The sequence below is a fragment of the Colossoma macropomum genome, unplaced genomic scaffold (genome assembly GCF_904425465.1).
Source record: "Colossoma macropomum unplaced genomic scaffold, Colossoma_macropomum, whole genome shotgun sequence".
NCBI lineage: Eukaryota > Metazoa > Chordata > Actinopteri > Characiformes > Serrasalmidae > Colossoma > Colossoma macropomum.
Window position 1 is genome coordinate 40,262,115 of NW_023494803.1, and position 12,724 is coordinate 40,274,838.

The following is a 12,724-nucleotide window of genomic DNA, read 5'->3' on the forward strand; positions in this document are numbered from 1 at the left end:
GTTATGATCGGTGTATGAAATGTGGTGTGGAGTTTAAGACTTTTAACAGTGCTCATAACTACATATAACTCCTTTAAGTGAGGAGTGTCTGGTTTTCCACGGGCCCTTTAATAATTACTATTACTTTCTCCAGCTCTGTTTAAATCAATGGAAAATAATGCATTCTGTGTTTTATCTCCAGTTAATCCAGCCATTAAAGCCTTTATAGAGCAGCTGGAGATGTCTGCACATGCCTTAGAGGACTATGGGATACTGGTTGGTAAGGTAGGAGATCATTTTTCATCCTCTACCTGCTCAGCTTTCATCCGTTACAGACTGAGTGTATGGAAGAACACAAAGACAAGCAGCCAGGAAAAACATTTATTAGCTGTTTTTGGTTCATTGTTCTCATGATATGTTTTTATGTTTTGTCTTGTATTTTATTGATTATAGGCTGTTAATTGTTTTCATTTTTGTATATTTTTTTCTTAATTCTTTTTTTGATTATTGTGTATTACTTTTTAACTTTTATTGAACAGACATCATATTTTTTCCAGCTATTTTATTCCGTGCACTGCTTTAGTTACACTATTTTACTCTTTTAATGAATTATAAGTTTGAGCTGTGTTTTATATGTGAAAGATGCCGTGTAAAGCTGTTTTTTCTAGTTTTATTTACTATATCATTTGACAGTTATTTATTATTTATTTATTTTTTATTAATTATTTATTTTGAATATTAATTATAATAATAATTGCTTCCTTCTTGTTTTTTAGGTTTTTAAAGGATTTCATTTTAATACCTATTTATTTTTTGTTGTTATTCTATTAATTTTAGAGCTACTAATTTGTAGTTTTTTAAATATTTTTTATTTGTTTTTATCTTGTATTGTCTTTTTGGGCGGTTTCCTATTGTAAAGCACTTTGAACTACATTTCAATGTATGAAAGATGCTATATGAAGTTTACTGCTACTATTATTATTATTGTTGTTGTTGTTGTTGTTGTTATTGTTAAGTCCAAGCAGAATGCATTATCAAGTGAAGATAAATGCTCTATTCTAGCACATTCCTTGCACAATACTGTCACAAAACTTCCTTGATGACTAGAAGAAAAGTTGACTGTGATAAATTACTGAAGCAGAGTTGCTTCTGCAGGTGAACTGTTCCAAAGAGAGCGTGGAAAAGTACTGCACCGGAGAGGAAGTGATGAAAAAGGTGTATTTATTCAGGTGGGAATTCATCCATTTTCTTACTGTGTGCCCTGAATAATGTAATCTGGTTCTCTAATAACCTCTATAATCTGATTAAACTGGCTAACCTTTTTTCTTCTTACTGGCTCTCTTATTCAGAGGTGCTGATGTCTTGAGAAGCTTCGATATTGACACTGTTTTTGACGTCAACGCCATCGTTTCTCACGTGCTGTTGTGAGTTGGACGACTTCTTCTACTCATTGCATCGCTAATAAGTCAGTTCTGCGTGATGCAGCGTTCAATCACAGATGAACGATTCTGTTTTCTAGGCTTGTCTTTGAAATATGTCTGTTTTCTCTGCTGTTAGCTCTGTGCTCTTCACTGAGGTTCGTTATGTACACACTCCTGCGGAGCTGCTCGCCGTGGAGAGGGCCGCGAAGGGAAAGATGGACATTGTGATGGGCCACATTCAGGTGCTCGGTCTTCCAGGTAGGTTTTCCTCAGGTATTTTCTGGAAAAGTGGCTGAAAAGTGAAATTATTCTGTGTTAAATAACTATCAGAACCTCAGAGAAGGCCTTTATGATTTCTATGACTTTAAAGTTCATGTCTGTAATTATTAGTGCTTTTTTATTTAATATAATCACCATGTTTGCATTTAAACCATGTAAGTATTACAGTAGCACTAAGTTGCGGTTGGAAACAAAAGGATTAAATTCTTGAAATGGATCACAGAAAATGGTCCAATCAGGATTGTTTACTTTGTGGTATCTAGGTAGCTACAGCCAAGCAGCTCTCCCATTGGTTAGGCCTTCACATAGGGCTGAGCAGTTAATCAAAAAGTAATCGAAACCGACGTTCAGAACCTCTAACCGACGTAACCGTGCGTGTATATTTTCCACAATATAATGTTTTTCACTTAGATAATCAGGCTTTCATCTATTAGCGTATCTGAAGATCTGTGTTTGAAGTGATTCCTCTGATATACTGATGGACACTGATGAGTCCCCACTGTCCTCTAATGGACTCACATGATTTCACAAGTGAAAACTGTGTTATTGCACTGCAGCTTTTGTGTTCATGTTTAACACAAGTTGAAAATAATTTGATAATTGGATATTTTGCCATAGTTTGATATTTGATTGAGTATATGAGGTATTTAGTTCAAAATATTTTCCTGTCTGAGTAGAACATCGAGCATTAATGGAGGCAGCGTTTGTGTATGGAGCCAAGTACCAGTTTGTGCAGACCACCGGAGCCCCTCTACTCAAACACATGGGGTAAGTGGCTACTGTGTTCAGTTTATTGTTGAAGATGTTTAATATATCATAACTGTTAACAATAGCAATCTTATATCTTCAAAAGCAGAAGGAAAAACAATTCTTAACTGTCAGTGTAAGTTAAAGAGCCTATATCCTTAACGTCAGCAGTGGTGGACAGTAACTAAGTAAATGTAATTCGTTTCTGTACTTAAGTAGTTTTTTCGTGTATCTGTACTTTACTGAAGTTTTTCCATTTTGGGAGACTTTTTCCTTTCACTCCACTACATTTCAGAGTCAAATATCTCACTTTTTACTCCACTACATTATGAGAAATCTGTCGTTCCTTTTGGTTTATGTGTGTATAAAAACGTAACATGTCAAAACGAAAGAAGTGCAAAGCAAGAACACCAATCAGGGCACAGCGGTCACTTTGTTTTGAGCTTGTTTTGACCTGTTTGTCATACCGACCCGGTGCAGCACACGGTTCAACATCAGTGCAGCAGCGTAAAATTTTGGGAGAGTCTATTCAACATAAATGATGAACTAACCTAACTTTGTGTAAATAGACCACAATATAGAAATATGTACACATATGCAGTTGTGACTGACGTGTCTTTTTTCTGAATTTATACAAACACGATTTCATTTTATAGTAAATTAGTTTTGTCTAGTTTATGTTTATGAACAGAGACCTACAGATGCAGTTTAGTAAAGGAAACTCATTTGTGAATCTGAGTTTAAAGTTTTTATTAAACTTAAACTGTAACTAAGTTCAAATAAATCTTAAACTGAAACTTTGCTTGTTTGTAAAAAGTGATTTCAGAGCCACTCAGTTCTACCTGATGGAAACTGTTTGCCTTCAGTGTTTTGTGCTTATGATCATTTTAATAGACATCAGCGTCACTAATTAATGACATTCTATTAAAAGACTGGTTTACCAAGAGAGACACTGGAGTATTTTCACCTAAAATGAGTTAATGAAGCGAGTCTTGTTATAAAAATGATAATAGGACATTAAAGCCATAATCAATCTTTTAGTACTTTTACTTTTGATACTTAAGTACATTTGAAGGTAAATACTTTTGTACTTTTACTCAAGTGGAGGTCTAAAGGGAGGAACTTCTACTTTTACTGCAGTAATATTTTACCTTGGGTGTCTCTACTTTAACTCAAGTTGGTTTGGTTTGTGTACTTCGTCCACCACTGAACGTCGGCCAGAAAAATCACACAGGCATGGCTTCCCCCACGTAGTCCATGTGTATGACATTGAAGATTTAAATAGTACTAGATAAGAGTAATAGATCTGGCCAAATCCGGAATCTCCAAAGCTAGAACATCTATCCTTGTGACACGGAGACAGGTTTGTTTTGATGTGATGGAAAGACTGGAGCAAATGGGATGATGCCCTGTGTACAAGCTAGAATTTCTTTTTCATTTTTATTTTAGCTCATTTTTTAAAAATGAAAACAGACTGTTTTTTGTTACTGCGTCTTTAAGACTGATCTGTTTAAGTGAGCAAAACAGGTGTGTGAATGAGCTCCATTCTGATTGACTGACCTGTATTGTGCCTCATTTAAAAAGCAGTCCAGGTTGAAACACCCCTTATAACTTCAATGTGAGTGGGCGGGGCTAAACCACTGTTGGTTGAATAGGTAAAAAAAGTCATATTAATACATATTAGACATATTAATCATATTAAGACATATTAATATATTGCGTGTGATACAATGCTTTTATGTAAAAGTCAGATAATTGAAAATTTTCATGATGTGGGCTCTTTAATGCATCAAGATTTTATTGTCATTTTTGACTGTTTCAATTGGTCCATTAATCAAAATTAAAATTGTCACACAATGTAAAAAATATATATAAATTATTAATATAAAAACAAAAAAATAGACAAAATTGGAGATACAAGGTTTTGTTCTAACAGCGATTGTATAATTATATTTATCTGTTTATTTTTCTTAGTAATTAATGCATCATTTATAGGAGTTACTGAATAATAAGCCTGGGTTTGAGGGGTTAAGTTCTATTGTACAGGGTTTAATCCTCTATGCTCATTTCCTACAGACTGCTCAGGGTCTTATACCTACTAAAGGCATTAGTGAGGAATATAATGATCATGCCGGACTTTATGAGGCTCGTTGATCCGAATTCCAGCAGATTTAGGTTAAAAATGAAGAAAAACCCAGATGTGTTCCAACTTTAGCTGCTAATCCCGGTTTAAATAAGTCCTGCTTGTTCCGCTTACAGAGTCGCTGATCCGACGTCAGTTCAGGCTCGTCTCTGGTTCCTCCACTGCAGGGGAGTGACCCACCGCTCTGAGCCCTGTCCACAAACACTGATGAGAAAACCTCTGACCACCATCAACATTCACACCTTCCTTCAGCTGATGGAGGCACCACTCTTGGTGAGAAAGCCCAGCACTGCCTTACTGTGGATTATAATATCTGTCAATTCATTTCCAGTCAAAATTGCCGTTAAATATAAGTTACACATTTTATTCATTTATTTCTATGAAGGAGAAAGTCAAAGAAAAAAATAGGTGAGCAAAAAACAGGAGTTTCCAAAACTGGAGCCCAAAAACTGATTAAAAGCTACAGAGAAAATGTGGCTCCTAACAACCACCTGGAAGACCTGTTAGACCCCAAAACTGCCCCCATCAGATAAACAGCACTTAAAGCTTTCATCTCTGAGAGAGAGGAGAAAATCAAGCTGCTTCAGATCTGAAAACATCCACAGGTGTTTCTGTCCATCCTTCCACTGTGAGAAGACGACTCAGCGCTGTGGGTCTGAAAGGATGTGTAGCTGTCAAGAAGAACCTCACTGAGAAAAGGAGACGGACACATCAAACAAAGAAGCTGAACGATGGACTGACCACCCCAGAGTCCAGAACTCAACACCACTGAATGTGTTTGATTACTTCAGAAAATGATCAACCAGCTTCTAAGACTGAACTTTGGAGGTGTGTCTGCAGATTCTTTGAGGAACTGAAAGTGAGTCTCCTGAAAAGAAGGGAAGCTGGAATAAAGGTACAGAGAGGACATGGTATAGTATGTATAGCATGTAACTTTGTTCTGATGCTAAAAAATGAATTACGTTTAATTAATGGCTGTTTTGACTGGAAATGAAAGAACTGAAGGATGTTCAGACATTTTCACAGTACCTTGTACTTTTTGATGAAGTAAAGGAAAACAATCCCTGTAAAATAAGAAGATAATCCTTTATTAGTCCCACAACAGGGGACATTCACAGTGATACAGCAGGGAGAGCAAGGAACTCAAGAAAAGAAGTAACAAGACAAGGTAATTAATCTTGTCATTGAGTGTGTATATGTGCACTTAATAATCTGATCATAATCAGATTTCTGAAGTTATCCAATTATTCAAATGGTAATGTAAACAGCACACTCTGATCTAGAAATCTGATAAAGAGGCTGGATTTTAGCTCAGTGATCAGATTTCTCAGTGCTGTAAACTCTTACTCTGATTTCTTTCAGATTTCTCCATCTGAGCATGTGTGAAAACAGACGGCAGTACCCGAAATAAGCAAGCAGAAACATTTATTCAAATTTAAACAAATATTCTGCATCTTCTAGATGATGTATGTTCATATTTTAAAGTGGCGCAAGTCTGTGGTATGAAGTTTGTTTTACATCATGTTTATGTCACGTCGTCTTCTGTGAGTTTATTGGCTGGTTGCAAAGCAGAAATCTGATTACTGTCTGACTCATGTAGACCTGGAGTTTCCCCATTATCTGATTACTCACATGCATGTAAATATGTTGATCGGATTACTGACAAAATCTGATTTTCTTCAGTTATCAGATTATTAAGTGCATGTAAACACACTCAATTACTTAACAAGGTGACAGTTTGCTACTTATTACTGTATAAACAAATTATATAACACAATTGAAAAATACAACTCTATCCTTCACAAATTTAACAATATAAACATAATAAATAGAAAAGCAAAGAAAATATTTACACTGTAAGAATATTTTACGCATATTGCACATGGAACTCAGCTTCATGTCCATCGGAGTGTCGTCCTCGAAATGAAGAGCAGGTTTTGTCTGAATAATGATTTGACCGTTTCCTTTTCCAAGTTACTGTTAAAAGCTTGTATTGGGGCCCCAAAGGTGGGTTAAACACCTGAAAGCTTTGAGTGCTGATGAGCTCTGACATCACAACATGGGGAGAAAATGGGCGTGGCCTTTGGCTTTATTCCCAAGCTGGCATTGTCACTAATACTGGCTTAGATATTTACATGTGTGATATTGATTAGGCTTAAATGTGGTAAGTTATGGTCATTTGTGTTAAGGGTCATTCTACAGAAACGTCCAATTTTGTCTCCCTAGCATATATATATTACACTTAAAAAGCATGTTAGGGTTATGATTTATGTATATTTCAAAATAAAACAGTAAGTTATTTTAACAATTACACCCTCAATTCAGCAATATTTGTTTTCAAATCAGTTATCTAGAATTCCAAACACCACAGAAGAGCTCATCCCCACAGTCATGTGTGAAGGGTGAGGCCATATTTTGAAAAAAATAAAAAACGTTTTTCTGCAGTTTTAACTACAATAATCTATACATGATTATGAAATATATAAATTAAATGATATAAAGGAAACAAATGTCAAATAAATATTATAAAATATATAATGAAAGTTCCCCAGGAGTCGTGTCACTGGTGTTACCGCATAACAAAAATCTCTTATTTTGAAATAAAAGTCACACTGATGACATCACTTGACTTCCTTTTACCTGTTTTCTGAGGATCTATGAAGAAAAGCACATGGTGAGTCCACTGTGTCTTTCAGTTATCAGAGATTTTCTCATTTAGCTCATGATTTCATATGAAGCTTTTAGCTGAAGTCACTGGTGTGACCGACTTTATTCTGAGGTCATTGTGAAAAAATAGAATACAAATGGATTAAATTCCATATTTTGGTGGATATTCCATGACTGACAACATGTGGTTTGATGCTCTGTAGCAGACATTTAGTAAAATGTATTGTTCAAAAATGTCTCTGGTGTTCCTTATTATGAGTAACACCAATGAGGATCAGTAACACCAGTGACTCCTATGGAGAGATAGAAAAGTGGACGTTTCTGTAGAATGACCCTTAAGCAGTTTAAGCGAAGTGTCCCCAGACCTTGAACAGGACATGTAAACTGCGCTCTGTGTTGTTCTCTATTGCAGACAGAGGCAGCTGTGGACCCCGATGACGTGAAGGGCGTCTATAATCACCTGAACGTTCCTCTGCTGTTCCTGTTCACTCAGCCTGAAACGCTGCAGCTGGACCGAGACACGGCCGAGTCTGTGGCCCGGAGGCTCCGGGGCGAGGTGGGGGTGGTGCTCATCCACAGGTGGGCATGAAATACAGCCACACATTGAGAGCCATCAGTGTCTGTTTTCAGCACAGTCACTCTGCTGGTTAAACGTTTGAAATGAAATGAATCACGTTCATCATCAGCACAAACTAACGAGCAGAACGAGCTTCGCTGAGAAGATAATTAACTCTGATCAGCTCTCAGCTTCATTATTAGAGCGAGACGAAGGAGAAAAAGGTGAGATGAGCTGCTTTTCCACCGTTTACAGGCTTTAACTTCTGTTCGGTGCTGCTGCCATGGTAACGCTGAATGATGGTCATGCGCAATGGAATAAAAGCACATGAATTCCGATCTGAGCGTCACATAAAGATCACATGGCCACACATCGGATACATGTCCGATCCAGGACCACGTATGAAAGTGGCTCAGGTCGGATTTGAAAAGATCAGATTTGTGTTTCCACACAGCTCTGAAAACATCAGATCTGAGTCACATTAGGGCAAAAAAAAAAAATCGGAATTGTGCCACTTTAACCTGGTAATGTGAACGTAGCCTAAGTTAATGCATCCTCTAATTAAACTTAAATATGGCCCTTTTCTACAAGTTTTAGTGCACAATTTCTTTTAATATCTTTTAATTATTTTTATTGGAAAAAAATATATAAAATGTGTCAAGTTTTGAACAGGCCTCGTTTTATGTTTTATGTTTAATGTTAAATTCAGTAAATAAACAGTAATTGTGCATTAAACTGTGCAGAAGTGTGTTCTCTGTAGAGGATGTGTAAACTTATTCACACTTAGAAAATCTACAGAACATGTCACTATGCCTTTTGCATAATTCTGTAACTTTTGTGTATGACTGTATAGTGTATATTAAAATATATAACTAGGTACCAGAATATTTATACACTCTCAGAAATAAAGGTACTAAACCGTCACTGGGGCAGTGCCCCTCTCGTCACTGGGGTGGGACCCTCAAGGGTCCATCTCAGTACCTTTAGTCAGGGAACATAACTGAACCATAATCCACTGAAATGATATGTTCTAAGCTGTACTGACTCCACACACCCCGTCTCGCCTCCAGGCTTTTATTTTACTGTTCTGTTTTAAAACATTCGGTTATGAAAAGGTACAAATACAAACTTTTCACCTGGAAAAACTTATTTAAGGTTCACAATCAGACCTTAAAACCACTGTTGGAGCTTTGAGGGAACATTTACACTGTTTGTATCTTGATGAATGAGAAATGTACCTGAACAGAACCTTCATGAAAAAGTTATTAAATCATAGATGAAATATAATAATTGTCCATTTATATAATTTCTTTTCCAGGTTGAAATTTAGTCACCAGTTTTCAAATATGATAAGTTCTGGATTTTAATTGTATTATAATTGCTTTCAGATTAATAATTGATTAAATAACTAGATTAAAAAACATATAGCATTAAAAGAAATTCTGGACATTTCTGGATTTCTTCCTTGTATATCAAATATATAATTATTTATATTTATTTATGTATAGAGAGCAGTATCTCTTTTTCTTTAGCTTTTTACAAATTATATAAAACGTATGATTTTCAGAGTTCCAGCATCGTAATATGCAACCAATTGGTTTTATATTTTTAAAAACAGTGATTTTAAACTTTTTAAGGGCAATAATGAGTCATCTCCCCACTTAGTCTGTACTGTTGAGATCAAGTTAGTTTCTCTGGTCTGTTTTACAGGGACGGCCGCAGAGTTAAAACTCCATTGAAGTACAATGCTGCATATCGGCTGCCGCAGGAGGTCAGCGATACATTCTTAGCACAGCACATGCTCTGAAAACTCTTTCTGTAGTGACTATTTGTCCTTATTCTCAACAGGAAGTGAGGTATTTCAGCCTGAAGAATGTGGAGGAGGTTATTGATCTGTTCAGAGAACAACTTTTTCAAGGAACAGAGGAGGAGGAGGAGGAGGAGGAAGAGGAAGAAGATGATCGATGGTCCAGTTTAGGTGAGATGCTTTATTCCAGTCCAGTGTCTGAGAACAGAGGTGAGTAGGGTGTCCTAAACACGTTCTGCAGTAAATGAGTATTGTGCTTTTTATAACTACATAATTATTCCACTTGTTTTATAACAAGTCAAACAGATGAGGTCTGTTGTTCTACAGGAGACCGCAGCACTTCAGACCCGATACTTTTGTACTATTGTTGGTCTTTGCTCGGCTACTTTTACTGATACTCATTATTTATTTGAAGTAACGGTACTTTTACTACAGAGTGGCTTAAGCTTACCTGTGATTGACTGCTCTCTCACTTACAGGGGTGGCTCATAATCCATTCCACGTACTCAGTTCCAGGTACTTGATAGATTTGTACTTGAGTATTTTCAAATGATACTTCTGTTCATGTATATTAGTGAGGACACACCTGAAATGTAAAGGGTCAGGAGTCAAGAGGCTTTTATTGTCATTCCATCTACGTACAAGTACACAGTGGAGCGCAAGTACGTTCCTCCGGGACCAACATGGTGCAACATGGAACAAAATAGACAAAGTGCAAATGTCCAGACGTGAGTGTGCAAACATTAAACTAGTCAAGTCAAGTCAAATCTATTTATATAGCGCCTTTTACAACAGACGTTGTCACAAAGCAGCTTTACAGAGAATCTGGGTCCACGCCCCCAGTGAGCAAGCCTTGGCGACAGTGGCAAGGAAGAACTCCCTCAACAGGAGGAAGAAATCTCGAGAGGAACCAGACTCAAAAGGGGAACCCATCCTCCTCTGGTCGACACCGGATAACAGCACAGACACAAAACAGTATAAGTGGATACAGTTTAACACCACTGTGCAACGCGCCGGCCGCATCGGTCACGTCAGACCCTCTTAGGACAGGCAGCCGCTCAGCTCAGGGAAAGGGAGGGGGAGGGGGAGGGGGAACGGGGGGGGGGAGGGGGAAGGGGGGGGGGAGGGGGGATGAGAGGGACATAGTTAGAAAAACAAATTAACCAAAGGCTCAACTAAACAGGTACGTTTTTAGCCTAGACTTAAAGATGGAGGCTGAGTCCCGAACACAGACTGGTAGGCTATTCCAAAGCTGGGGGGCGTGGTATGAAAAGGCTCCTCCCCCTGACGTAACTTTATTTATTCTGGGCACTAATAATGAGCAGCACCTTGTGATCTAAGTGGGCGTGTCGGTTGATAGTAGGAAATAAGGTCACTGAGGTACTGAGGATCAAGGCCGTTCAGAGCTTTATACATCAGTGGAAGAATTTTGTACTCAATGCGGAATTTAACTGGCAACCAATGTAAGGTACACAAAACTGGGCTAATGTGGTCGAATTTCCTGGTTTTGCTGAGAACTCTGGCTGCAGCGTTCTGGACTAACTGAAGCTTGTTAAGGTTTTGGCTGGAACAACCAGAAAGCAGAGCGTTACAGTAATCTAACCTGGACGTGATGAAGGCGTGAACTAACGTTTCTGCGTCCTGTAGCGACAGTGCATTTCTTAAACTAGAAACAATACAATAAATACGATAAATTAAACGGACATTATACACAGTAAACAGACAGGACAGTGCAGCACCGACACAGCACTCGTTTCTGGACATGAGGTATTGAGAATAAGGTCTTGTAGTTGGGGATGGCCTGGATGTCCTACTACATGCGCCGTGTGTCAGCAGTGTCTTGAAAATGTTCATGGATTTTCTTTGAGTAGGCGCGCTTTGCCTCTTTGATGGCCCGGGAAAGCTTTGCTCTTGCTATCCTGAGGCTTGCCTTATCCTCTCACTTGAAGGCCTTATCGTAGGTTCTCAGCAGCATGCGCACCTCCACAGTCATCCATGGCTTCTGGTTGGGGTGTGTAGTGACGAGTTTGGAGACAGTAACATCATCAGTGCACTTGCTGATGTAGCCAGTCACTGATTCAGGTTGATGGAGTCACCAGAAGTTGCTGCTTCTCTGAACATCTCCCAGTCAGTGAGCTCAGAACAGTCCTGAAGAGCAGAGCAGCTCCTGGTGGCCAGGTTCTCACTTGCTTCCAGTTTGGCACGTCTGATGAGCGGTCTGTATGCTGGAGTGAGCATCACAGAGATGTGGTCTGAGTAGCCGTAGGTCCAGCACATTAGCCGCCACGGGTGCAAAGTCCACATACTGGTGGAATTTAGGGAGCACTGACTTCAGATTAGCACAGCTGAAATCTCCAGCGACAATAAACAGTCCGTCTGGGTGTGTTTTGTAGTCAGTGTATCTAACATTTCTCATTTTGAGATATAATAAGATTATCGGTCCCACTTTATGTGGATCGTCCACTATAGCCTCCTATAGATTATCTACAGATGTTCACAAACTATCTGTTGATTCCCAAACAGTGGTGGGGGTAGGATTTGGACCAGGGTTAGGGCTGAACCAGGGTGAGCTGGGTTTAGGTTTTGGGCTGAGGTTAGGGTTAGGATTAGAGCCAGGATTAGAGTTAAAGACAATTCTGGTCAGTTTAGTAGATATTTAGTTGAATGTAACTTGAAAGTAAATTAAGTATCTACAAAGTATCCAAAGTGGACTATCCAAATAAAGTGTTACCAGATTATTTAACTTATTTCAAAACAATTTAATTAGTTTTAAGGAATTTTATCAAGCGAAAGTGTGGCAGATAATTTGCTTGTGTTGTGAAATAAATCGGATAATTTTGCATAATTCGGGAAATAATGCTTAAAACGAGTAAGCGTATCTGCTGATGGAATAAACACTTTCCTAACACAAGATTACATAAAACAAGTACAAAAATGTGTAGAAATGAGTTACATAATATGACATGTTGACTACATTTACTCAATTTTCAGTTGCTCAGACATTTTTTGCAGCACCGTTTTTTTGCAGTACTTACAGAACTGCAGTGGAGCTTCAGCATCCATCAGTATAAGAACTGAAGAGGCTCTATTCTTCTATTTTAGTCTAAAACGAAGCTCCAAAGTGA

General features: G+C 38.0%; 1 protein-coding gene across 1 annotated transcript in view; it reads left to right on the plus strand.

The window, feature by feature from the left end:
- txndc16 (thioredoxin domain containing 16) overlaps positions 1–12,724 on the plus strand; it is a 44,409-nt gene that overhangs the window by 1,410 nt on the left and 30,275 nt on the right. Inside the window, exons 2-10 of the mRNA XM_036593848.1 lie at positions 182–264; positions 1,135–1,208; positions 1,329–1,403; positions 1,537–1,658; positions 2,357–2,447; positions 4,686–4,842; positions 7,649–7,815; positions 9,503–9,563; positions 9,641–9,770. Coding sequence (XP_036449741.1) covers positions 182–264; positions 1,135–1,208; positions 1,329–1,403; positions 1,537–1,658; positions 2,357–2,447; positions 4,686–4,842; positions 7,649–7,815; positions 9,503–9,563; positions 9,641–9,770 — 960 coding nt within the window. The remainder of the gene's footprint in view (positions 1–181; positions 265–1,134; positions 1,209–1,328; positions 1,404–1,536; positions 1,659–2,356; positions 2,448–4,685; positions 4,843–7,648; positions 7,816–9,502; positions 9,564–9,640; positions 9,771–12,724) is intronic.